The sequence below is a fragment of the Zychaea mexicana genome (assembly GCF_025766255.1).
Source record: "Zychaea mexicana strain RSA 1403 chromosome Unknown BDB00scaffold_1, whole genome shotgun sequence".
In the NCBI taxonomy this organism is placed as follows: domain Eukaryota; kingdom Fungi; phylum Mucoromycota; class Mucoromycetes; order Mucorales; family Lichtheimiaceae; genus Zychaea; species Zychaea mexicana.
In genome coordinates this window covers 472,229-498,394 of record NW_026516664.1, presented here as the reverse complement: position 1 = coordinate 498,394, position 26,166 = coordinate 472,229, and the positions used below count along the sequence as shown (strand labels likewise).

The window sequence follows — 26,166 nt, the reverse complement described above, 5'->3', positions numbered from 1 at the left end:
CAAAAGAGAACGAAAAAAGGCTGGGAAGCAAGACGTCGTCGACAAATAACGATCGAATGGTGCTGCTGTTGGTACGTTGAGGAGGAAGCGGCTGGGTAGCAAGAGAACGACAGACAAGAGCCTCGCACGTAGATGTACAATAGAAAAAGAAGAAAAGAAGAGAACAAATAATGAGAAAGAGAGTGGAAAGAAGAGGGAAGAAGAAGTTTGCGAGTGAAGAAAAGGTAAAAAATTAGATTAATTTTAAAAGAAAAAAGAGAGAGAAAAAAGGCAGCTGCACTATGGGCTCAGAAAAAAAGAGAATAAAAGGCAAAGGGGAAAGGATAAGGGCCAAATAGATTCGGGACGCTCTATATATATTGTAGCCAATATGCGTAGAACGCTATATAAACAGTAAGACACACACACACGTAAAGCGAGAACATGTAAATAATTATTATTATCGGGAGTACAAACAAGGGAAGAATCGTGGACAGACCAGGCCAACAAATGTAGTGATCCCACCTGCCTCTAATAGCCGTAAGGTCAGGGAAACACATGCAAAGAAAGGCATTCTACATACATATTTCTTAACGCATAGCCAACCCTCCAAAAAACATACCGTACATGGCCTTTCTTCCGATCGAAACCATGAGCCTCAACTCGTGAGAGATCAGTAACAGGTCAAAACGTACTGCGGCATACACTGTTATCGCACGAGTGTGGTCTCTCTGCTTTAACTCAGGTAGATTTGGCATGGTATACATATGCCCATGATCGCATAATAGTCGTGTAGCTGCATAAAGCGTACTAATGTAAGCCGATAAAACGTACACATACACTCCAAAGCTGCTGCCATGTCATTGACCGCAAAAGGGAGTTTGAGGGATGGGGGATAAATGGAACCATTAGGAGGTCGAGGGGCGGTAATGACAAAGTCAATCGGGACGCACCTTTAGTCTCACATTGTCTTTCCTCCTTTAGCAAGAGCTAATGGCAACTGTCAATAGCTTATGTTTTTAACAGAACGAACTCTTACCATTGCACAAAACTTATGGTGGCCAAGTTCATTTTTTCGTATGCACAGCAACTACCCGATTTGTCAACAAGGCAAAGAGAGAAACCAGGCTTGTTCTTTTTGGACTCTATTCCTGTTGACACATGTAGTACATGGCTGTAAATTGCTAATAGACACAAATGCGGAGAGCAATGTTGTTGTTGTTGTTGTTGTTGCTGCTGCTGCTGTTGTCGTTGCCCGTTTCTATCCTTTGTTGGACTTCAGCAACACTAGCAGAAAGCAGGTACGGAAGGATGGAGAGAAAAAAAGGCACAGCTGTTTAGGAGTGAAAATGCCACGAACTCTCTGATATGCCTTGGAGCTTTGGAGCCTTCACTGATCGAATAATTGGCGTCCATTAAAGAGCAAGAGAAATAAAAGGAGGGATGAGCCCGGAAAAAAAAGGAGCAATAGTGACCCACCCCAAGTTGATGCTGCTTCTGGTGTTGCTCTGCCAATACGGCAAGCTTGAAGAAGCTGACCGAAGAATAGAGCATATGCACATTGAAATGGGAAAGCCTTCACTGCGCTAAAACAAGTTTTTTATGCACTGTCGGATTATTGCAGCGCATCATGGTTATAGAAAGGCAAAAATAATAATTCCCCAAAATTCATATAGTAAGTAATATCCGGAGAAGAAAACCTAGTAGGCGATGCATGGACATGTGTCTAACCTACTTTGATCAGTAACATTGACGTGCGCAGGAAGAATGACCAAGAAAGGCAGTGCGTGAGCACAACATGCTTCTGCTGCTGTTTTTGTTTTTCTCTCTTTTCAAGTGCAGCAGCATATAACCTACTTATTGGGAAAAGAAGCTCCTTACAGTGTCAGTTCAGTTTTTGAGATACAATTGACAAAAGGGCGGATATATGACCTTTCTTTTATCTCTTGTGTGAGACCACTAATCATAGCAGTGATAGGGAGTCAGCTTCAGTATATTTTTCACGTTCCTTTCTCACAAACAAACAGTTGACGCGTACTAGGGATCGTAACAAACTCTTTCCCTTTTGATCGCCGGGCTCGGAATAGCAAATGATGGACATCACATCTGCACGCTGCCACCATACAGTAGTATTTTTTGGCATTACATGGGCGTTGCACAGATCTTTGGTCGATCCTGCTTCTTGCCCCTCCACAGCATACATAATGTAGGTGCATATAACCACAGACCTTGCCAAATTTCGCGGGGGGAGACAAATGGATATTAATAGAGATCAATGCAGCATCCTTTATGTGCATTGGCCTCCTTTCTGTTGTCAATCCTACTTTTGTTTCGTCTTTGTATGCCCTTGGAGCGCTGATACATCTCTTTTGTACAAATTGCGATTCGAAAGGGTAAAGAAGGTTGACCTTCTCCCCCACTCAAATACCCCCATCGAAAAGCACGAGGTACTTATAATAGTACGAATGGCATCCAGCAAGTTCACCAATTAAGCGATATCCAATAAAAGTGACTAGTTTTGTTTACTAGTCTTCACGATCTGTACAACATTAAGTATGGTGCTTTACTGTTGTTGACTTTATTTTACCACACTGAAGGAAACATATGCTTACTATAGGGTGCTACCAGTACAAACTATGGGATACTTTGGAGCCTCCTGCATTGAGGCTAGCCCCCTTGCATTAAAAAGTTGGCCTTGTCTTTATTTATGTACCTTCATATTGTAATAAAATAGAAAAATGTTATTAGTTTCCTCCCCTACTTTTGATTATATCAATAGAGATTCCCAACAATACTTCCAGCAGGTAGTACTACTTCGTTGGCACACAACTCCCATTATTTATAATGTATAAATTGTTATCCGTAGCACAGAAAAACACAGAGGAGTATCTTGTAGTAGTACTAGTGTCTTAGTGAAAGAAGTAGTAGCCGTTTTTGTGGGGAACCTGTTCATGCTTTTTAGAGTTAGAGTCGTCGTCGTCGTCGTCGTTAGTATAATTATATATACGCATCACTTTACTTTATTTTCCTTTTTGTGACATATGCAGACTTTATGCATAGCTACATACTGTATGGGAATCTGTGATATGATGTCGTCGTAAAGAGTATCAAACTATGTACATATGATATATACTAAAAAAGCATTACATACCATTGGTACATATACCGTTTTGGTGCACACGTTTCCCTCACATATGTACCATTGAGATCGATCATGAGCATATGCACATACTATGAAACGCTGTTGTTTAAGATGTTGCAATTGCTAGTGGTACTGCTCTTCCGTCTATGATATTGTTCGTCTAGACCTTGGGACTGACGGCGCTGACAAAAACTATTTCAAATAATGGTAGTGCAAACATCAAGAAAGATATATGCACACCAATGCATCGACACAATCCTTCGTGCCTCTTTTTGTAATTGTGACAACCTTGAGATTTTCAAATATGCTAGTGAGATCCCTATCTTTGGCGCAATGTAGTCATCATCCCTGCCATTTGTATTAATAAAAAGTAGTTATATTACATTGTATGTGTCAGAGGGTAACATTTCCTATAATATACAGTAATGTTTCAATCTCTCCTCTTTCCAATTACATTTGCAAAGTACACATATACGTCTGTTAGCAAATAGCAGTAGAAACATGTATCCATAAAGTGATAAAGTGCACCACCAACTTCTACTAATAGTGGCTGCAAAATACAAGCATATTTTCTTTCTTAAAGTACACTTGTATTTTATCAGCAAAAGATCTCTTTATCTTTCTACATATTCACGTCATAATATATTGATGTGACACCGAACAAACAGTATTGTTTTGTTTGTGTGTTTGTTTGATGATACTGTATGCTATTCACGAACATGTGGCCCAAAAAGTACTTATAAGCGGAATGGAACTTTTGTGAACGATGAGATTGCAAAATACCACTAGTCTGCATCGTTTTTGTTGCGTTGGATCAGCATTATAATTTGTCATCTAATTGTGACCCTTTAGAAATGAGTAGGAGGACTTAAGAGCAAACATGTGAGGTCTTCACCAAAGTGTTTCTAAGAATACTAGTATCGTCCTACGTAGTAATTCGACGAAGTGGTTGACATAAAGTTGATCGTCGCTGTCTCTGTTATATTATAGGCAGCACAATTCTATTTAAATAAAACAAGCCATCGTTTTCTCTCCCTGTGATTGCTAGCTCATTGTTACCAAGAGCCTTTTATACATTTTATACCGTAGAGTAGAGTATGCAATGTATATAGTAATGAAACATAAGTCAGAAATTGGTTTTATTCATCAGCCCATAAATATCAAAACAGGCATGCACAGGAAGAAACGTACACGAGCCCTGCAAAAATATTCCTCGTAGCTGGAAAACTAGGACGCATCTACAGTATGTTCTTGCTGCTGGCGTACTTTATAAGCAGCAATGACTTCATACAATATATCCCAACATGCAATTGCTTTAATTTTATATGTAAGCTTTCTAACACGGAGTGGTGAAAGCGTTGTAATATATTTTTAGAAAATATGTCTATATCCATAAAAGTGTACTGTAGATGTTTATGTTTTATGAAGCTAGTACTAATCGAAGCGGTGATGTGGATAGTATACTATTGTACAAAGTTAATGGTAAAGATATGTCTTTTGATCCGAATATGCGCTGAATGATGTCAACAATAGTTGTGTAATGTCTTCACCCGATACTGCCTAGGTATATCCTTGGATAACGGCTTCTAGATAGCAACATGCAATGACAGTGCTCTTCAAAACACTAACAACGCACGGAACGTAATTTGATTTGGCTGCTGTCAACGTGTAGACTTTTATTTTAAAATGACACATTAATGAGTACAAGAAGGATAGCGAAAAATAATTAGTGCCATTATGTGGGCTGATGGTCTACCACTTTAATCATGGTGATCAGTGGATAAAAAGGAGCTTTACGCTGGACACTAGGTAAACAGAGTTATGAAGGTTTGAGAGAAACTTTAAATCAATGCGTATGATAGTTCAACTCTATATTTCGATCTCTTTTATCCTATGTTTGTCAACACTCCTTCTTATTCGTATCTTTTTTTGCATCTTTTAATAGCTCTCACAAAAAACTGGTACACGCAAGCCAATAGTGATAGTGTAAATTATAATCTAGACACTGCGTAATTGCTGTGCTATATTGCAGTCTAATATAAGCGCGCACTTGGAAATAAAATGGGCCAAAAGGATATAAAACAGAGGATTTTGCTAATGGCATGGCCCCCAGTATGTTCAGAAGAACAAGTACTACAGCAACGGCAACATCTGACGAATTTTATGATCTAGTGTTACACATTAGTTTACAGAGTGTCTTCCAGTGGTCTTCTGACATGTGGTCGTGCATTTTAAGACCATGCGGGATCAGTCCTTAACATTTAGCCTCGTACAAAGCTCGATATCTGAAACAGTTTCTATCAAAGTCATAATTGGACCCGTAAAAATCTGTGTGAGCCAAGCTTGTCGAGTAAATACGACAAACTTATTGTTGTTAGAAAATGTAAAGTACAATATCAATTATAGCAGAATAAACGGCGTGTGCTGCAGTATGTAGCAGCAGCATCAGAGATTTATTGCATGTAGTTGTAAACAATATATTGTAGTGCAAATTCACATCCTCAATAATAAAAACCCATTACTTCATACCAACACGCCTAATTTTTGTCTCTCCAAACTCAATCTCTCTCGCACCCTCATTGGGTTAGTCACCAATGCCTCGCGGCAAGTGCTTTCGCCACCTTAGTAAATGTTTCCACTGTATTAGCAAATGCTTCTGTCGCATTAGCAAACGCTTTGCACTAGCATTAGCAAACTCAATAATTCCTTAGCTAGAGACACAAGAGCACCGATTAGTATAAATAGCCTTTCTCTTTTCTTCCAATATCACTTCAGTTCATATCTTATCCTTTTCTTTTACAATACTTCTTTATAAAAAAGAAATGTTTTAAGTGGTTTTTCGGACGTAAACATTCCCAATTCTCAAACTCCCACTTTCCATTTATCATTAGAGTTGTAGCTTTGATAGCATACTTACGGCCTTTTCCCTTTTATTCACACTTCACTTCGTCGTATCCAGAGTCGAGCCGTCACTCTGCAATACCACAATATTGTTTGTGTACCCATACACTCGATCCTCATATGAATTTAACAAAGTGAACGGTACATACAAGGGGCAATGTTTATAACAAACCTGACATCAGCAAGAAAGAATACTGTGACTGTGAGCATGTTTATCGATGGTAGGGTTTATATATTATTGAGTTCCCAAACACCGGCATAAACATAGCATGGTGACTGTCCTTGGAGATTTTGATAAGGTTGTAAGGGAATTAAATCTTTTTCTCTAAAATTGACGCTGTGTGACCAAACATCTCGTCAGCAGCTTTTGATTATAAACTTGCTCCAGAAGTGCGGTTCCCCGGTGCCTTGTATGACACATCAAGCTTATTTTTTGTTAGTCGACACGATGGGGGAAATATTAGATTGCTTTTACAGGAACGGAACCTTTTTATATATATGGTACTTTTTACATTTTTAGCCTCTACTTTCTGTTTTCGTCACGCACTCCAAGATCTGCGGACGGACAATTATATTTAACTCGAGCGTACTATTTACCAGATCACGGGTTCCCGTTACCCGAGGGATTTCTACTCCTTTGGGTAGATGGTGATGGGGTTGTTGAATAAGGAAGCAAGCGTGGAGGAGCAGGAGTAAATGACTTGGTCTCCTTTTAAATGATAATGGTGATCATCTACTCCAATACTGCTACCTACAACATGATAAAGTCAGCAATTTGATTTGACCTGCAAGAAGAACGCGGATTGCCATGCTTATTTATCTACCCGAAAACTGCTTGCTTGAAGAAGAAACCGGCCGCACTTGATCTCGGTCCAGACAGCTAAAAGTAAATTTGCAAACATATGATAGCTGGCCTCTTCATTATTTGCAAACGATTTTTGACTGTCTTCAGCGGATCCTTGATCCAATGTGGCGGAGCAAAAGCGTTTGGAGACGAAATCGAAGAGGACCCGAACAACTGTCGTACAAATAGAAGTTTTTTAGGCTCGGCATTTCGGGACTTGGGTCCGAGCTTTATTCGTCATAATGATGATGGTGACCGTGTATTTATTATATAGGACATGCCTCACGTCTTCTAGCTCCTGACATCAGATAATCGTCTGCTCTACAGCGATCCCCATCAAGGCACCCAGCCATAAACCTATTTCTCGTTTCGTATTTTTCATTGGAAAGAAGGAAAACACAGGACTTGCTTTACAGTTAGTATTTAGCAGTTCTCAGCAGTCATCTGCCACAATCAGTATTGAACGAGAACCGCGCCGCTTTCCTTTCGTCCCAACCCCCAGGGAACGCCCTGTCACTAAATTCTTCTCTCTCGAGAGTTTTCACAGATTCTTCTGATAGAAGACAAGCGTTTGTTTCAGCATTGGTAATTCTTGCTACAGTTCGTAATATACTGGTTCCTTTACTGTAAATGAGAATTTGCAGTCTCATTGAATTGTTCGATACAAAGTATTGCATGCACACTCTTATCTAATAATATTATATCTTATACACAATTTGACAGTATATGTTGACGCATCGATTCCCTTTGTTATCCTTGCTATACAATCAAAATACAGTCAATGTGGTAGGTCCGTGCCACCCGTTCTATAAGGCTACCTGATATGCAAGTTTAAATGCCCCGAAGGCATTTTGTATATTGCCTCAGCAGACACTACTGAATAAGTCTCACATGCTTGTAGCTGGATGCGCACATCAGATGGTGGTGGTCAACAAGGAGTAGCAAGTTTCATATCTGGCTCATGACTAGCGAATAAGATTTCGGCATGCTTTCTCGCAATCCCGAAGCTAGCTCCCTAGTCTAGCATAGAGGAATCCGAGGTTCTCGACGGCATGCATTAGTCCAGTCCTGTAAGAAATAAGGAGAGCTATGCGCTTCTTTGTTGATGTCAGTGACTAGAAGAAACCAAGAAGAAGACATGATATATATACAGCTTCAGTAAAAATGTTACTGTCATGACAAATAAATAGCATTCGTTAGGTGGATAATTTCGCAGCATCGAGCCAATAAAAGCTGCGGCGCACCTTTTCCTGGGCACCTTTCTCTCAATCCGGCGTCTCTAGTATATGTGAAGAATGTATGCTGGCACACAGGACAGCTGATTAGGCACCACCGGCGAAGCCCGATGCTAAGTTATTCCTATATAGGGAACAACAACATTGTACCACGATAAGGCGATGTCTTACTTAAAAAATAGTGTACGCTGTTTGCTTTCCAGACTTTTCTTCTTCTTTTTCCCCTCTTTCTTTGTCATAAAATACCTTCTGATTCAACAGCTTCATCTTTCTATCTCCCTCTCTCGACGTATCCCTTCATTTCTGTCAAAAATATCCCACCCTTCTTTATACCTTTGTCGTGCATAGCATCACAATCATCATGGTTGAATACCTCGGGCACTCAAACACAGTCGAAGATTCCGGCAATCCATACTTGTACAGGCCGCATGACACGACACAACCACAAGCAGTAGCAGTAGCAGTAGCAGAGACGACACCACCGTACGCAGGCTCGCTTGAACCGTACTTTACCGACATATTCCAGCCAAAATCTCGCAACAGTAGTGGCAGCGCCCTGTTTACACGGCAGTTGACATCGATAGGCAATATAAATTCTATGCTAGCAGGCCTTCAGCAGCACTGCCCAGACAGCTTTCTGGAATCACTCAGCGGAACGTCATCGGATGTGTCCGACGGAACTCAGCAGCAACAACAACAACAACAACACGGCCCATTTTTGCCAGGACAGCAATATCCCACGCCTTTATCAACAATCCCTGCAGCTCATGCAAGACATAATTCAACACCTCCACATCAACAGCCGTTAATTCCTCCACATCACACTTTCACATCTAACGTCACTTACGATACTATTACTGGTAGCAGCACTAGTTTTGGGCAGGATCCCAGAGACACAGCTACCGGTATATTGACGAATCCGGACAATAGCAATTGCTTCTCATGGTTGACTAGCGAAAGCATTAATACATACACCACAGCCAGCGGCAGCACCAGCACTGGTCAGGTCAATCACCATCCTCATCATCTTTCTCATAATCGTACTGCATCAAACTGCTCGTTGCCGTCGACGACAACGACTGAGGACTTACCGTCACCTGCATCTCATACAAATGATGAGCAACTACCACCACAGCTTTATCTCCACGACGGCCAGTTTTCAAGCTGCAGTAATGAATCTTTTGCGCTGTCATCTCCGGTCAAACAGCCAAGGCATAGCCCTCTAATCACTCAACACTCGTCGGGGTCGTCGTCATCATCCGATTTTCATCTTTTGGGGTACGGATATACCGGACAAGTTCAACGAGCGCAGCCACTGTTTACAGAAGAAGAGCTCAAGGACAACAACGAGTTTTTTCCGCCGCTACAAATGCTGCAAGATCAGCAAAACAACAATAATAACCGTCGCCGTCGCCAGCAGCGCCATTACCGGCAATCTTCGTGGCAACAAGAGAGCAACAGCATCGGTGGCAGAAGGAGACAAACACTTCCAGACACTAATGCGGAACGCGCTGGCAGTAGTAATAGCAGCAGTAGTAGCACCAGCAGTAATGCATTACCATCGCAATCTGATCTACTTAAAGAAGCTGACGAAAGGCCACATCAATGTAACCACTGTAAGAAGGGATTTAATCGACAACAAGATTTGAAACGACATAACAAATCGATCCACGAGAAGCAGTTCGTTCATGGATGCTCTGTCTGCCAGCGATCCTTTAGCCGTCACGACTCACTATTGAGGCATCAGAAGAAATGTCGCAGCGACCCTTCATTCTCCTCGAATGAAAGCACCAGTAATAATAGCAGCATCATTAGCAATAACCGTCATTATCATCCTCTTAACAGCAAAAATAATAATCGCCCTCATCCAATTCAGCGTCGCAGTGGTAGATTATCAGCAGTAGTTCCACTACCAACAGCAACGCGACGGCATCCCACTTTATACAATTGATCTTCCACCTTTCTTTTTCATTTTATTTTTTCCGTTATACAACTTCATCCTTTTTTCTATTATTTTTGCTACTATTATTATCACAGAACAGTCATCGCCGTATTGTATTCTCTCTCCTTTCCACCTTTTGTCATTAATATATTCATGCATGTGTATCTTGTATTTTATCATTATGTGTATCGAATTGTGAGCAACTATCACATGGTAGCGACAATAACAAAAGAGTACCCCGCATTCGGGAAACCGAAATGCTGAGCTATCTCGATGGCGCTCAATGACGCTTAAGCATTGATACTGTGAGAAAACTAGAAACAACGAAGCCGGAAGATCCTAACTAATCCCGGAAAAGGGGAATGCTTATCGTGCGCGATCACATCGCGTGGCACTGCTGTCAGTCAGTCAGTCAGTCATCTATCTTCTATTCATCCATACTCAAACTTACTCATCTCACATCCATCTCGCATATGATCGACGTGAGTACGCCGTATAGGATGTTATCATCTGACAAAAACAATCACAAGTGCACGTGTACTATACGTTGTCTAAATTTTTATTCAAAGCCGAGCTTCAAAAGGCAAAGAGAAAATAGAATACCGTGGGACAGTGAAAGGCAGGAAGAGAAAACGAAAATGGTCAGAGCGCACAAAATAAGAAATAAAAACAAAGGAAATAAATTAAACTTACTTTACTATTTACAAGGCAATTTCCTTGCCGGTAAGCATATGATACGCCTCCTTGTACTTGGTTAAAGTGTTTGAGGTAACGTCAGCTGGGAGCTCAATGGTGGTCTTTTTGTCAAAGCCAATCGATTCGAGATAATTGCGCACAATTTGTTTGTCAAAACTTTCTTGACCGCGGCCGGCTTCGTATTTGCTTGCAGGCCAGAATCGAGAAGAATCTGTTTTGTTGTTTGGGTTAGCCTTTTTCTTCTTTCTCCTCGTGGAAAAGTCCCTTTGCTCTCATCGAGCTACACCAAAACAGATACAGAAACAACCGAAATCCCTTACCAGGTGTTAATACTTCGTCCACTAAAACCAGATTATCATTTTCATCCAAGCCAAATTCAAACTTGGTGTCTGCGATGATGATGCCCTTCTTTGCAGCATACTCGCTGGCCTTGGTATACAATCCCACTGCAGCCTTTGTTACTTTATCTGCCAATTCCTTGCTACCGAGAATCTCTACCATTTTTGAAGGGTGGATGTTCTCATCTGTTCAAAAAGCATAGAATCAATAAGTATTTGCGTCACAACAAAACGAACATATAGCCAGGACCAACATCTTGCAGAAAGTTATTGGTACTTACCGTGGTCACCGATCTCGGCCTTGGTGCTTGGTGTAAAAAGAACGCTTGGTAACTTTTCGCTTTCGATCAATCCCTCGGGAAGCTTGATGTCGCAAATCGTGCCCTTCTTTTTATATTCGTCCCAACCTGAACCCGTAATATAACCTCGTACGATCGCTTCAATAGGCAAAACACGCATTTTCTTGACCAAGATCGAACGGCCTTCCAATTGGTCACGATATTTCTGGACGTTTACTGGCATCTTGTCAAAGTCGGCCGTGATAAGATGGTTTGGTAACACGTCCGATAACAAATCAAACCAAAACAATGATACTTCAGTCAGCACCTTGCCTTTACCGGGAATGGACTGCATATAAAACATTTATTAGTATACTATGAGATATCATAACGCAATCTCGGCATTCATGAAAGAAGCGACAAAAAGTGTTTAAAAAACGGCATTACGTTCTTCATGATAACGTCGAACGCGCTAATGCGGTCAGTAGCAACAAAGAGCAACGATTTGTCGTCGACTTCGTACAAGTCGCGAACTTTGCCGCGCGCAATCAGCTTCAAATCGGGGCATTCGCTAAGATAAACGAAACGTCAAATGGTTATTAATTTCATTTCACCTTCTACTTGTGGTGACCCGATTATTATACCTATTCAAAAGTGCCATGGCGATTTTTTTTATGCAAACGTGGAAGAATGAACAGCTGGAGATTAGAATTAAACACCGGCAGAAAAAAACAGATCTCTCGGAGTGGACAAAAGCCACAAATTTGATGTCATGCTGACACAGTGTGTAACACTCAGGGCACTTGGCAGCAACGAAATCACCACAGCAACGCAGCAACCAGGGAAACCGATCACTCAGAGAAGCATGTGGTGCAAACGATTGGCGATTATTGAATGTGGTCAAAAGCGCATGAATGTACATATTTTTACAAATATAACTCCTCAAAAGCTGTACGTTTCTAGGGTCATCAAACGCATGACATGATTTTCTTATATGAACGACATCTGTCGTGAGTAGACCGCACTTAGGATACGTTTCGCTGACAAATAACATATCCCTCACACACCTTGATTTCTTGCGAATAAGACATACGCTTGCTGAGTGATACTATTCGAGCTGGCTATCGGGGCATACCGACGAGAAAGAAGGAGAAGGGATAGAAGGTTCAAAGGTACATTACAAGAGAAAAGTCAATTTCAACAATAGCGACATATATCAAACACCGACACGACACATACACGCATTACAATTCCTAAACTGTGCAGTTGTAAAAGGAGAAACAAGAGGAGTTGACATGGTAATTCTAGCCCCAAGAATAGAACCTTTCAAATGCTAAGTTTATCCACTTTGTTGCTCAAAGAAGAACAACCATGCGCGTTCGTTTCCTGAAATATATCCAACGGATTCCGTCAGGTTTATTATAGAAACTAATGTCCGATTTCAAACAGGATGGTTTCAAAGATGGCTATTGCTATTGGGAAGGTTTAGAAGGGCGTATACGATAATGAGAAGCCCGTGATGGTTCATATAGCACTAGCATATGAACCAGAAGAAACCTGCTTGAGCAAAGTGGTATCAATGGAATGCAAGGCTTCATAATGCAAGATCTCTGTGGAATAAACAGATGCAAAGAGGATGGTGTGCTGTGCGGTGCGTGTGTGCACCAAAGAACAAAGTGCATGTTAAAAGTGCCTCGAAAAGGAAAAATGCAAGTTAAAAATAGCGAATTGTGACACCTATGGTTTTACTCATGGCATGTAACGACGTGCTTCCAAGGGCCAGCGTGAATAACAATACAAGGAGAGCCTTAGACACCGGAAAAAGTTAATCCAGTAATCCAGTGTAACGCTAAACCTTGACTTCCAAACTCAGCGTGAAAAAAGGCCCTGAAATGGTATAAATTCTCTTGAAATGGAGCTTGTCTGGTTGTTTTCACAAAGACAAGAAGCTTATTAGGAATTATTGTACCGCCCTTTTTTTTCCCTTTTCCAAACATTTTTCTCTTCTTCCCCTCGACGCTCCTTTCCTTCCACCCACACCGCTTTCTCACAGTTTACGTTCTTTCTCTCTTTCTCTCCTAACATTTTATATTCACATCCTCCCCTTCGTCCCCTCGGAACCCGTCTCCACACACACAAACACACACTCACACAAACATACAAAAAAATACTGATTTAAAGCCATGTTGACTTCAATTATTGGTTCGTTGTTGGCCACTTCTTTTCTGTTTGTGGGCCAAGCTCAAGCTTCGATGCCAGTTGCTCAAGTGGTCGACGCCAGCAACTTTTGCACATTTCTTCCGCCATCCGATTCTACGGACCGTGTAATCTCGGATACTGAGTACATGGCCCAAGTTTTCTGTATGGGTAACACCCCGTTGGCCGTTGGTGCTGGCACGATCCCTGATGGTTTCATTCAGTCTGCACATTTCGTTGCTACGGACGATTACGTTCAAGTGACGGGACAAATCGTAGGTCCAAAAGTCACAATATTGCATATATCTATGTACATACTTAGAAATATGACGTCTTGTTAGGAACCTTCGAAAGCGAACTTGGATGTGACCGATTGGGGAGGGTAAGCTCACTGGCTTGCATATTACTTAACTATAGAAAAATGCGACTAAAATCGATAAATGTATTCAATAGTCAATACGATATCAAGGCGCCCAATCCATCCGCATGCGCTGGTTACAACTTCTACGTGAACCTGGTCGAACCAGCCAGTTATACATACTGTATGCGTTGCTGTGTAAGTAATCATCAACATCCATCTGTAATTCCCAGAACATACTACCGACAGTATCGATGAAATGAAAAAAGCGACACCTGACTTATTACTATCCAACACTACTACAGAACACCGAAACAAACTGTAACCGTGGCATTTCCGAGAAGGGTTGTGCTCACATCATTCCTGGTGATTATAGCGGTCCCATTTCAGGTGCAACGATCGATGCTGGCGAGGCCTCTGCCGATGCTGCCGTTAGCAACAGTGCTGCTGCTAGTGATGGTAATGCTGCCCCCGCTGCAAATGCTACTCCTGGAAGCAGCAGTGGTGGCGATAGCACATCCCCTGCTGCAAGCAGCGACAGCAGTAATTCCAAACAATCTAACGCATCTTCTTCTCCAGCACCTGCTGCATCCACACCCGCCGCTGCCGCTTCTTCGGGCTCGCCATCCTCAGTAGATTCATCGTCCGCGGGAGCTTCATCAGCAGGAGCCTCAACATCATCGTCGCCATCATCATCATCATCAGCAGCAGGAGCAGCAGCAAATGGCTCAGCAGGAGCTTCATCGTCAGACGCACAAGCATCTGACGAATCTGTTACAGCTCAATCTGTCGACAACCAAGATAGTGCAGCTATCACCTATCGCCCCAAACTCGCTCTTTTGCCGACATTGGCTATCGCTGTATTTGGCGGCATGTCCTTGTACTAGTTTATTTAAGTTATTATTATTGTTATTTTGTTTACAATTCTCAATCTTACCCGCCGCCCTTGACACACACACACACTCCATCAACTCAGATTTCCTACTCCATCTCTTGGAAACCCCCAATCGAACCTGTAATTCTTATTATCCCCTATCCAACATATACACCCACTGCGCCATCACACCTTTCCCGTTCTGCACAAGATGCTCCTTCTTGGCACACTTGCTCGTGTAAAGTAGTACTTCAGTGTATTGTTGTGCACCCTTTAGCTATATTTAATATCAAGTGTACTTTCTTTTAGCACTAGGGTTGCGTGATTTTAACCACCGAGTCAAGACATTAGTATTATTATATGTACAACTTAATCAAAATGATGTATCTTGTACTACTACATATTACTCGGATGCTCAATTTTGTGAATAGGGCGAACCTCGGGAGTGTATACTAAGGGTTTTTTCTGTTTATGTGTGTGAAGGAGGTGTGTCTGTGTAATGCAGCTGCGGGATATTTTAGGAACAGTAATATGTTAATTACTACCATTACTGGTTGATGTATGTGTGATCGACAAAAAGCGAGTGGAGGGTTTGCGATGATCATAAAGGACGTGCGAGAGTATGTCAAAAAATGGAAATATTCTCTACTTTTGAGTTCTTATGTACATAAAAGGAGGAAACAAGAATCAGCCTCTCTCATCGCACATTTTTCCTTCTTGACAACTGTTTCCTGACACATAGCAGTAAGTAGAATACCGTTTCCTCGTTGCGCTCTGCTCCATACATAATTTCTCAAAACCCAAGAACTTTTTTCGGAAAATCTAAATTGTGCACTACACAAACGTACTTAGTGTCGCATTTATAAGTTAACAGGAGCTAAAGGATGGGTAAAAAACATTTCGTACCACGTCCTCTCACCACTTGGATAACACATAATACTCCATCGTTCCAAGTTAACAAGAGTCGCACGCAGACAAGATTTACTTTGCTCTTAGCCACAATAGAGAATTTCAGGACCGAGGGATAATTGTAATTTCTAGTGATAGCAATGTACACGATATATAGCTTTTACGGAAGCTATCATCATCTGCAATAGTTTATATAAACGCTAATAAAAACCATGGTGGGTATGCGCGCTACGCTAAGCTTTCACGGTAAAGTTTGAGAGCTATGGTTTGTGCAACATTTTTTTTGGCAGGTGACCGTGAGTCAATTTTTATTTGCCTATTAGCGGCCCTTCCTCGCTTAGCTAGGATAAATGAGCTCCTCCGCTTCGCTGCTGGTCATTCAACGGAAAAGCGTCGCAACGGGTTTCCTCCTTTGGCACCCAGGTTAAAGGGCAGGTCCACATACCCTAGTATGGAGCGAGGCTGCATCAGTGTTTGGGAATAAATGTTTATTGCCTGTTTTCAATAAGTAGAGCAGTATCACTGTGTAGCGAAAAGAAGCTTAATATAGAAAAAATGATAGCTGAAGCCTAATGTATGTATAAGCATCTCCCGGCTTAAACGTAAGACATAACACGTAATAAAAAAATGGAATCCCAGAATGTGTATATATCACTATTTTGTTATGAACATGGTCCTCCAAAGACCAAGTATCCTCCTAAATAGGTGGTATCATATACGTAAGTCTGAATTGACACCATCACAAGGATTGTACATGCTGCTACGGAATCGAATGATTGATGCTGTTGATGCTGAGCGTGCTACTGTACTACCGCCAGCGCTTGCTAATCCATCGTCCCATAGCATTCTAATTCTGTTGTTATTGTAGTCACCAGACTTTATTTGGATATGTTGAGGTCTCTGCTGCTTCGATTCGGCAGTACTGTAGCATCGGAAGCAGGACCATCGTTATTGGCACTACCTGCAACGGTTGTTGCTGTGATGCCCAGAGTCACGCGCGACACTTGCCGATGCTTGCTGCCATTATGCAGCTTCCGCGCTTGCCGCCGCCGCCTCTTAAAGCAATCATCTCTTGTGATTGGCGTGGTTGATCATGGATAGTAGGTACAAGTGCTGGTACATAGGCGCCACCACCAGCCAAAACCAGCCGGGACCGTATTGTCATCTGGCGGAACACTGACATGGACAATTAGTGCATGGAGATTGTTATAGGTGGATCCGTGATGACAGTACTGTACTGTAGTAGGAGCTCGCTCGATTGATGGAATTGCTGCAGAAGCTTGGCGCATTTGTACAGTATGAAGCTGCTGTACAAAAAGGATTGATAGCGGATGCTTGAGGCATTAAGCTATATAGCATATGGATTGAGTTGATATGGATCATATTGCTCCTATTGCTGTTGTTGTCATTGACCTGAACCCCATTGTTGTCATAGTTATTCGCAATAACATGCGTCGGAGAAGAAGGTCCAATAGCCAGGTTGCCATAGTACTGTTGATCTTCAAATGTTGTTGTATCCACAGGCTGTTCTTCCACCTTGGGTTGCCGGTTTTTAATGTTGCTGTATGTAGCAACAGCCAGTCCGCCAGCTCCAGCAGTGGCGGTCATTGCAGCGATCACTCAGGCATGTCTAGTTGAGAACCACCAAGCGAATAATCCTGGCTCTCCATATCCATACTGCCTAAGCGTGACAACGAGCGACCCACAGCTATACCTATCATGAGCGATACCAAAATACTGTGCTGTGAAGTCTATGGTTACTGTGAATGGCGTTGCGTATCACACGCCCACAGCTTCGGGGTCGTCGTCTGCTGCCATCTTCTGTTCAACTCTGTTCAAACTCGCGCGCTGGGGTACTGACTTGACGCGATCGTCGTTTTTGACGAGGGCACACACAAAAATAATCGCGCCTGTAGCTGAGCCAGCAGTAACACCAGCAATCCGTTCACCTCATACGTTGGCTGCTGTTATACAAATGCTTCTCAGCATCTGCACATTCGCCGGTTCCTTATTAGTTTTTGGTTTCCAGGATGTCCAATTCTACCGGATATTGATAAAAGGATCTTTTACTCATCAAATTGACGACCGCAGGCTGCCCTGCAACGGCTCGAAAAGCTTTAAAAGTCATGATTTGTGTTTATAAACTATTGGTTTTTCTTGTTTTGCTCATGACATATAATCGTCTTTTATTTCTTTGCTATGGGTATTTGTCATTAGAGCTTCAAAAATGTAGGTTTTGTCATGCTTTCAATAGTGTATGATACAGTATTTTAGTTTCTGGGAAAGTGCAGACTATTTGGTGGGTTGTTCAATAACGTCAGTTTTAAAAATAAAAGAGGGGCGGGTTCCTTGGCGCCATTAACAAAAGAGGACGACAACGGAAGATTGTCAACCTGCGGAATGGAAGACACGTGCAGTGTAGTGCAGCACTGAAGGAGTGGCGCTCTATCTATGATATTAAATGGGAAAGACATGTGGCATGTTTTGAAAAGAGATTATCAGACTTTTCTGTACACTAACCCATCATTCATCAAGGAAATGGTGTATTGCACGTTTGATGTATATAAATCCCCAAATAGATATTAGCCTGAAGTAGCCGATGAATTTTTCTCATGAGAAAGCGCAATACAAAAGGTGACGATAAGATGCTGTACAAACTTACTTTGATTTGATACAAAGCAAATGTGTTGTGCTATTTAAATCAATATCAGTATATTCACTACATAGCCTTGTACGGCAAACCATCGAAAGGCGGTCCGTAGCTTAATTAATTATTTTCGCGGGCCATTGGTCACAGCGACTACGTTCCATGTCATATGTGGGTGACAAGTGAAAAGTACGACACGGCAGCTATCTTTATCTAACTGTATGGACAAGCAGGATCACAGAGAAAGAGTAATAAAGAAAAGCGTAGTTGCTGTACATGTGTCGAACTGCCTCCACCTGAAAACATATATGGCGCTCCAAAGGCAGCTCAATCTCAGGCGATCTCCCAAACAGATGGGCACATCCACGTGAATTTAGGCTGTGATAGAAAGCGCTTTGAAACGTTTGTAAAACAATTCTACTAATGAGTATGATCGTTACAGTATTCGGTATCAATAGATTTGATCTTGGCTGTAGAGTGCATGAGAAACGACATTTTAAGCACACAAAGCTCGATCAACTTGTTCCAAGTCCAAAAGAGTTTCTAATGTGCCCAGTACTGATATTGCTATGCAACGGGTTTCACAGCAATTTGACATTGTATAACATGGTCTGTGCATTATGCTTGCGTCAAACAGTTGCAGAGATATTATGTTTAGAATCGATCAAGTCATTGCAAAGTAAAAGTAATTACGAATCTAGTATAAGCCATATGACTTGTCAGCATTGTATAAGAACAAGGACACAGCACGCCAAAACATGAGTTCTTTCCCAACTGTCAAATGAAGCGGCGAAGACGATTCAACACAGTCAAAAAGAAAATGACTATTGCAAGGTGAAGCAACACGTAAATAACTTCACAAGGAAAGAAATTGTAAATGAGTTTGAGCAGGACATAAAGTAAAAGAGCAGGCTTTTTATTCATTGTCATAAGAGAGTAAAGAAACATTTTATTGAAGACGGAAGTTATCGTTATGAATATCAATAGTCGAAGAGTGCAAATTTTATTAGATGAACACAATTAGTGGACAATAAAGACAAATAATAAGAACGATTTTAGAAAGTGCCCTCAACAAGCAGACCGCACAACCTGCAGGCTATACAAAAAGCATGAAGAAAGCAAGAAGAAACAGAAGAAGTGTGTAAAAGGGGAGGAAGGGAAAACCACCAAGTGCCTCGGCCTGGGAGTCCCAGTCTCCCAATCATTTGGCTTGGGTCAATCAACCACAAACCCAAGCCATCATTGGTACAAACGAGCGGGAGCCATGGCGTACACTACGTTTGAGAGTCAAGTGCAAGCAATCGGTTGAGGATTGCTTGTGAGTGGAAAAAGTGGAAGGGGAAGGACGGGAAGAGGAAAGGGAAGGGGTCGGGGAAGGAATTGACTCTCGAAACACCCAAAAGGACGGCCATTTGCTGCAGGAGCTGCTTACTGGATACTCGGATGCTGGGAGCCGAACACTGAAGCTGAAAGCTGATTGCCGAGAGTCGAATGCCAGAGAGACGATCGCCAGACAGTCGATTGCCGAGAATCGAGTCCTAGGAGTCGAACGCGATCCACAGAGGCACCTGGCTCCTATTGCGAACCCCACCATGGCAGACCAGCAGACAAGGCATCCAACCGAAAGGACGCTACCATATGTCGATGGCGAAAAACAGAAAAGGATTTCTCCGTCCTCTGATCTCGCCTAAAGACCGGTTGTGACCAACATTGTTGAACGCCAGACTGGACAGCCCAAAGCAGGGACCGGTTGTAGGCAGCCAGGGGGACCACGGGAAAAAGGCTGAGACCAGGACCGACAGAGGCAAGACCAGGACCAAGGGAAGAGCCAAGGAAAGAGCCAGAGCGAGGGGAAGAGCCAAGAGAAAGACCAGGAGGATCCCAAGGGAGTGAAAGAAAAAGAAAAGTGAAGGAAAGAAAGAGTGAAGAGAAAAAAGGCGTATTCATGTTTTTTGGATTCACCCCCGGCCCAAAAAAAACCACGTCACGTGACTTGTGATTCGTCATTAAATTGGCATGTGGGAAACTAAAATGGCAGGGAACAAACCATGTGAAGAAGAGGTGTTGAAGAGACACGGTCAAGCTGTCAAGAAGAAGGCGTATGTGGTCTGCGTGTATTACGAAATATGTTTCACCGGTATCATGCAGGGCGTGCCCCGACGGCGTCGCCGCCTGTTTCCAAATAGTATGATACGTGCACCCATCAGGCCACAAGGCGCACAGACAGGGTTTAGAGGTCTCAGCAACAAGATCCCAGATAAAAGTAAATGGCAGGTGCCGGAAATGGTTGACGTTGTGGGAAGAAGCTCACATAAGAAGAGATTACTTCTGTGGTGGCCGATGCACTTAAAACTGAAAAGGGTATTGGCAGCGATATCTTCGAATTTATAATATACGAGAGAAAAACTTCGAAACATTCTCAGTTTTTTTGGTTCAATATCTTTCACAAAGAGCTAAAAGTTTGAAATACCAGAAGTAAATGATGGTCACTGAAGTTGGCCATATTTATGTATAAAATGCGCTTATGCTTACCGTGCACGGTGCACCAAATTCAAGACGGTCAACCGAGTGTGATCAATCCTGTCCTCTATCTGGCAACCTATCTCAAGACAAGTGCCGGCTGCTGTAATGGCTGTTGCATTGGTTTTCCTCGCATCCAGTCCAAGATCGTCGTTGTGGCACTCAACAAGCGGAACGCGAGCACTGCAGCGACTGCCCGCTTCTTTAACTACCACCAGTAGAGCTTCTCTAAGCATTTCAGAACCCGCAGCACACAACTAGTTAATCGTGGACTCCGCCTTCAAAGCAGCCGCTTCCTGCTTCGCTTCCACCAAACTGTGTGCCAATGTGGGAGCCTAACGAACAATTGCTTCTTCGTGCTCCCACGCGTTACAAAAAGAATGAAGGAACATTGTTTGTTACGCCGAGACGTGTGGCGTGGCAACAACAAGGCACACCACAATTAAATCCTTCCTTGCTTTACAGTGACATGGGAAGTACGTAATCGTTTATAGATCTAAATCTACAATTTTTTTGGAGCTAGATCGGGGAAGTCTTATTGAGTAAAATACAACAATTAACGTCGTACTGTCTTTAAAGCTTTATCACAAACACCGGATACGTCGCCCAAAGTTTTACTCAAGATCTCTGTGACAGCGCCGAAACCCAAAGATTATACGTTCCACTTCATATCCCCCAAAGCACTAACAGAACGCGAAGCCGTCAAGTCGCAAGTTGCAGAGCTGCTTAGTCGTGTTCGAGGATCGTCGCGAGGATCTACACCTGCATTGACACCAATGACAGCAGCAACCGCTTCGCCAACGCCTACACCTGCAACTGCAACGGGATCGCCAGCAGCAGCAACAGCTTCGTCTTCCGCTGTCGGTAGTCCTGCACCTACACCGGCAGGTTCAGCAGCAGCTACACCTGGCAGTCCACATTCCTGGCGACAAGAAGAATTCAACGCTAGAAAGCACTTACTGTCGTCCAGTCGTGAACTTCATACTCTACATATGGAACTGGTTGTGCACGACAGAAGCGTTAACGAGGAAGAGTTTTGGGCCAGTCCCTATGTGAAGCGGATACGACAAGTGAGTTGTTGGAAATGTTTATTTCTACCATTATCCAGCAGCATCAATATTACACAAACATTCAACTGACGTTTCTGCCAAATCATTGCTCTAGAAATTGAACAAGGAGTCAGTGTCAAAGGAGGGACGACAAAAGGGCAAATCGTCGAAAATGGTTGAATTGATGCCTGGGCAACAAGAGGGCTCTGATGTAAAATATACATTGACAAGTCAGATTATTCACAATATATTTACAGAATTCCCATCTGGTAAGTGGAGATTTTTTTGTCTATTATACCGTGCTATTCTTTCATGCTTTTCTCTTCTAAAATGCGACATATTCTTTGGATTGGTTAGTGAAACGCGCATATGATACAAACGTTCCTGACAAGGTTTGTCATAGTAGTTTGTGCTCTTGTTTGTTGGTTCGATGAAGCAGTGATGGAAAATGCTGGAAGCTAACAGAACCGGTGAATCTGGGGGGGGGATCATGGCAATAGGTGACAGAACAACAATTCTGGAAGCGATTCCTGGCATCAGAGTTTTTTCATCGCTCTCGGACAGGGGCACGATCTCAAATGGCACCGTATGACGACATCTTTGATCGATGCCTTCAAGAAGAGGATGAAGGTAAAAAAATTGGACATTTTCTTTTGCTGTTGATGTACATTTGATGTGATAGTATGTGTATTTATGGGGTTGGGGTATGGTGATTTAACGCTGAACATGTATACCATACATATAGAGAATTCAAAAGCACCTCAGATATCACGAATAGATCAAATCAAAAGGGCAATAGATTTGACGGCTACAGAAGAAGATCATATTGATAGCGGTAATGCACCGGATTTTACCATGAAACCGGGTGGATCTGCTCAAGTTTTGCCACTGATTCGGCGGTTTAATCGACACGCTATGCGGGTATTGGAAACATCACCATCAAGGTAAGAGTCTTTTCTTGTGTATTCGTCTAAAGCAAAACAAAATAGCTAAATTTGATATGTCATCACACAAATAGTAAAAAAAGAGATATTAAAGCTTCAGATAATGTAAGAAGGGGATACATGGATAGGAAGAGTTAATCATGGAGATGAAAGGAAGGGCGCTTAATTTCATCATCATTGCCAGGACGATATTGAAAGGGAAATCATCATAACGGATTTGCAAGACGAGAATCCACCAGAGAAGATTGTTTTAGATATTGAGGACTCACGGCGATACTTTGAAAGTCAAAGTGGGAAGCGGCAGGATATCAGCATTAGCGAGGAGGTAATATTCTCTTAGTTACTAGGTTTACTCGCTCGGATCCAAACATACACACCCACTCCATCGTTATTTGGAAAGCGAAAATTTGGTTATAGTAGCTCATTCCTCCTTTCAGGATGCAAAACATCTATTAGATGATTTCAAGGAAGACTTTCAAGGATGGCAACCAGACCTTAACAAGGTAAGAACAAAATCTGTCGTGATGATGGTTGTGTGTATATCACAGTTCAAGCTTATCGACTCCATTTCAGTCTGTTATGGAACCAAGGGCGGCGAACAACGCCTATTCTACTCTCACAGAATATATCAAGCGCAAGGTCCAGCATGATCGGAAGATATCGGCTTCAGGTAAGTTGGGGAAGCCTGGACCCTATCTCTTTCTTCCCCAAAGAAGACGGCTTACTGATCCAAAAAGGAATACTTCCTGCTGCTGTGGTTTAAAGATGCCAAACTGCCGCCGATGATCCAACAAAAAGTCCAGAGCTACCATTCAGCCACCAACGAGATCTTGCGCCATTTCTGGTCATCGTTTGAGCCGTACAGGGCTGACAAGAACATACGCATGGCGGAAAGCTTGAAAAAGCAAAAGGAGAAGCTCAAAGAAGTGTTAACAACGGTGAACCGATACGAAGGCGACGTAGAGCGTTGCAGAAAGGTAAAAGAAATAACTACCATTAAAGGGAAAAGTGGTTTCAGATCTGTGTTTCTCTTCCAAAACAAGAACCTTGACAACGATGTGGTTATTTATCACGCCATTTTGTTGTTTGCTTTTCCGGTTCCGCGAATGTTTGTAGATGCTTCAACCAGTCATCGATGCGGTGGACAAAGCGTTGGAAGCGTCCCAGAAGCGCGGTAAAAAGAGGAAAGCAATGTAAATATAGCGACACACCATACAACAACAACCCCTACCTGGCAATTCCCCCGCTTCTCCCAATCATCATGCACTTCATCGATTTTTTGCATTCGTCTAATAGTAATAAAGCCTACCATCACGTAAACCCATATCAGAGAAAAAAAGAGAGGGTGAAACATTTTTGCTTAATACGTAAAACGACCCTCCCTGTGCATGTGTTTTCACCTCTTCTTTCCTTTGCTCTTTATAAGCTATACACTTGGTGATATATATTAAACAGTGCTTCTGTTCCAATGTCGGGCATTGAGTATCTAGACGTTGGCTCACCCGAATACGAAAGCTTTCGACAAGGGAGCTGCTCATCCAGTGGCTCTTCCGCAGAATATGCCACCATGTCACGGGTTGGCTCAGAAAAGTCCACAGAGCGTTCTACAAAGAATGTCAGCTCCTTTATTAGCAAACTCTACAGGTATGCCAAACATATTACCTTCATACAAGCATATACCAACCATGCACTTTTTTTTAGCCTGGTCGGTGATGCGCGCCACCAGGATTTAGTATCGTGGAATCAAACTGGAACGTCGTTCTTAATTTGCAACGTAAAGCGTTTTGCCCAAATAGTCTTACCGGAATATTTCAAGCACGGCAATTTTTCAAGCTTCGTACGTCTACTAAACATGTAAGAGCCACACCCAACATCTACTACTACACATACATACAAACACAGTAGCATCTCAACGTGAGCTCTACAATTATGATTAGGTATGGTTTTCACAAGATTAACAAGTCTCCACGAGGACAACGTGGCAATGAAAATGAAATATGGGAGTTTTCACACCCACAGTTCCAACGCAACCGACCCGATATGCTTAAGGATATTCGACGCAAGGCTATGGACTCCGAAGTCCTACGACGGGAGGCAGGCGACATGCAAACATTCTTTTCTATGCTCCAAGTGTCCCAAGCGGATCTCCAGCGACAGTTCCAATCCCTGCAAGAGAGCTTTTCTGGACTTTTACAAGGGTTTGAAGAAACCCGCAAGATGCAGCTCCAGCAGCATTTTATGCTGAGACAATTGGCCGAAAAACAGGGCGTCCCGATGGAAGAGTTAGTGCCAGCCGCTAGATTTCAGGATGGCCCACCGGATGTATTTATTACTTCGCCACAGCCAAACATCAAGCAAGAGCAGTATCAACACCTGCGGCAACAACAGCAATCACAATCGCAGGCACAGCAACAGCTATCTCCATCACAACAACAGCCACCGCCTCCACCGTCAACATATCAACAGCAGCAGCAACGCACGTCAGCACAACAGCAACAGTATGATATTTGGAATGAACCTGACCACTGGGATACCCCGTTTGCTCAGCAGCAGCATCAGCAACCTAGTTTTATGCCGCAGCAACAGCAACAATTGCAAAGTCAACAGGCGCTAACTCCGGATATGTTGTTGGAAATGGCTGCACGAACCCCGTTACCACCAAGCCCTAACGTTGATCCGATGAATACTGGCAGCCCATTACCGCCAAGTCCTATTGGGAGTAACGTTGATCCGATGAGCGCCATGTTCAGCACTGACTATTAATATCATATATGCTAGCTAATAAAACCTATAATGTATTGTCTTTTTATTACATTACTTGACACGCATACGCTGAAATTGATACTTACGGTTAAAAGGAGGGTGCTTGAAAAAAACGCCTTTTCTGCATTTTCGCAACCTTCAGACAAACATGTGCAATTTCTAATCCACGTGTAAGTGCCATACCCTTGCTTTGATCTTGTCTCTGCTAAGAACACGCTGGATCGAATGCAGGAAAATTCACGACAAAGTGTTCACCGTCTCATGTCTATCAATGTGTAGATATTCTTTTAAAGATATCTTTAGTGATGGCCGTGCTGTCTCATTTGACATTTCGTTCGATAATAACTCTAGTTGACCGATCCTTCTCTTTCTAACCTGGGTTCCGTGATTAGGCATATACTACATCTGGTGAGTGATATGCACTTTTTTCCCTCGTTTTTAGCATCCTAGTCATGCATCTAAGGTCGCTTATACGCTGCTGAATTCCAAGAATTGCTAGACGCTCCACCGGATTCACTTTATGTTCTCTGATATGAGCATATTGAAAGGGT

The 26,166-nt window shown here is 42.5% G+C and overlaps 6 protein-coding genes across 6 annotated transcripts; 4 read left to right on the top strand and 2 right to left on the bottom strand.

Moving 5' to 3' along the window:
* The first annotated feature begins 8,305 nt into the window (after positions 1-8,305).
* On the top strand, positions 8,306-10,203 carry BDB00DRAFT_794551 (uncharacterized protein). The gene has a single exon (XM_053121317.1). The coding sequence runs from the start codon at positions 8,463-8,465 to the stop codon at positions 10,050-10,052; it is 1,590 nt and encodes a 529-aa protein (XP_052985843.1). The 5' UTR covers positions 8,306-8,462; the 3' UTR covers positions 10,053-10,203.
* A 541-nt stretch (positions 10,204-10,744) lies between these two features.
* Positions 10,745-12,016, bottom strand: BDB00DRAFT_880807 (phosphoribosylaminoimidazole-succinocarboxamide synthase; the record flags this gene model as incomplete). Its single annotated transcript, XM_053128039.1, has 5 exons — positions 10,745-10,950; positions 11,060-11,263; positions 11,359-11,704; positions 11,803-11,926; positions 12,000-12,016. 5 exons carry the CDS (start codon positions 12,014-12,016, stop codon positions 10,745-10,747), a joined length of 897 nt encoding a protein of 298 aa, XP_052985842.1.
* Positions 12,017-13,607: 1,591 nt separating this feature from the next.
* BDB00DRAFT_752880 (uncharacterized protein) lies at positions 13,608-14,286 on the top strand (the record flags this gene model as incomplete). The annotated part of the gene is made up of 4 exons (XM_053118652.1): positions 13,608-13,826; positions 13,893-13,933; positions 14,005-14,107; positions 14,215-14,286. Coding segments are annotated over 4 exons (435 nt in total), but the record flags the coding sequence as incomplete, so codon positions are not given.
* Positions 14,287-16,403: 2,117 nt separating this feature from the next.
* BDB00DRAFT_866441 (uncharacterized protein) lies at positions 16,404-17,300 on the bottom strand (the record flags this gene model as incomplete). The annotated part of the gene is made up of 3 exons (XM_053126229.1): positions 16,404-16,614; positions 16,697-16,868; positions 17,006-17,300. The coding sequence occupies 3 exons, from the start codon at positions 17,298-17,300 to the stop codon at positions 16,404-16,406; spliced, it is 678 nt and encodes a 225-aa protein (XP_052985840.1).
* Positions 17,301-21,120: 3,820 nt separating this feature from the next.
* BDB00DRAFT_794531 (uncharacterized protein) lies at positions 21,121-24,198 on the top strand. The gene is made up of 12 exons (XM_053121316.1): positions 21,121-21,335; positions 21,439-21,929; positions 22,024-22,177; positions 22,266-22,300; positions 22,409-22,538; positions 22,654-22,852; positions 22,927-22,957; positions 23,037-23,177; positions 23,290-23,355; positions 23,426-23,522; positions 23,618-23,829; positions 23,969-24,198. The coding sequence occupies exons 1-12, from the start codon at positions 21,185-21,187 to the stop codon at positions 24,047-24,049; spliced, it is 1,788 nt and encodes a 595-aa protein (XP_052985839.1). The 5' UTR covers positions 21,121-21,184; the 3' UTR covers positions 24,050-24,198.
* Positions 24,199-25,728, top strand: BDB00DRAFT_794528 (HSF-type DNA-binding-domain-containing protein). Its single transcript, XM_053121315.1, has 4 exons — positions 24,199-24,278; positions 24,355-24,496; positions 24,554-24,706; positions 24,790-25,728. The coding sequence occupies exons 2-4, from the start codon at positions 24,420-24,422 to the stop codon at positions 25,613-25,615; spliced, it is 1,056 nt and encodes a 351-aa protein (XP_052985838.1). The 5' UTR covers positions 24,199-24,278; positions 24,355-24,419; the 3' UTR covers positions 25,616-25,728.
* The last annotated feature ends 438 nt before the right edge of the window (positions 25,729-26,166 follow it).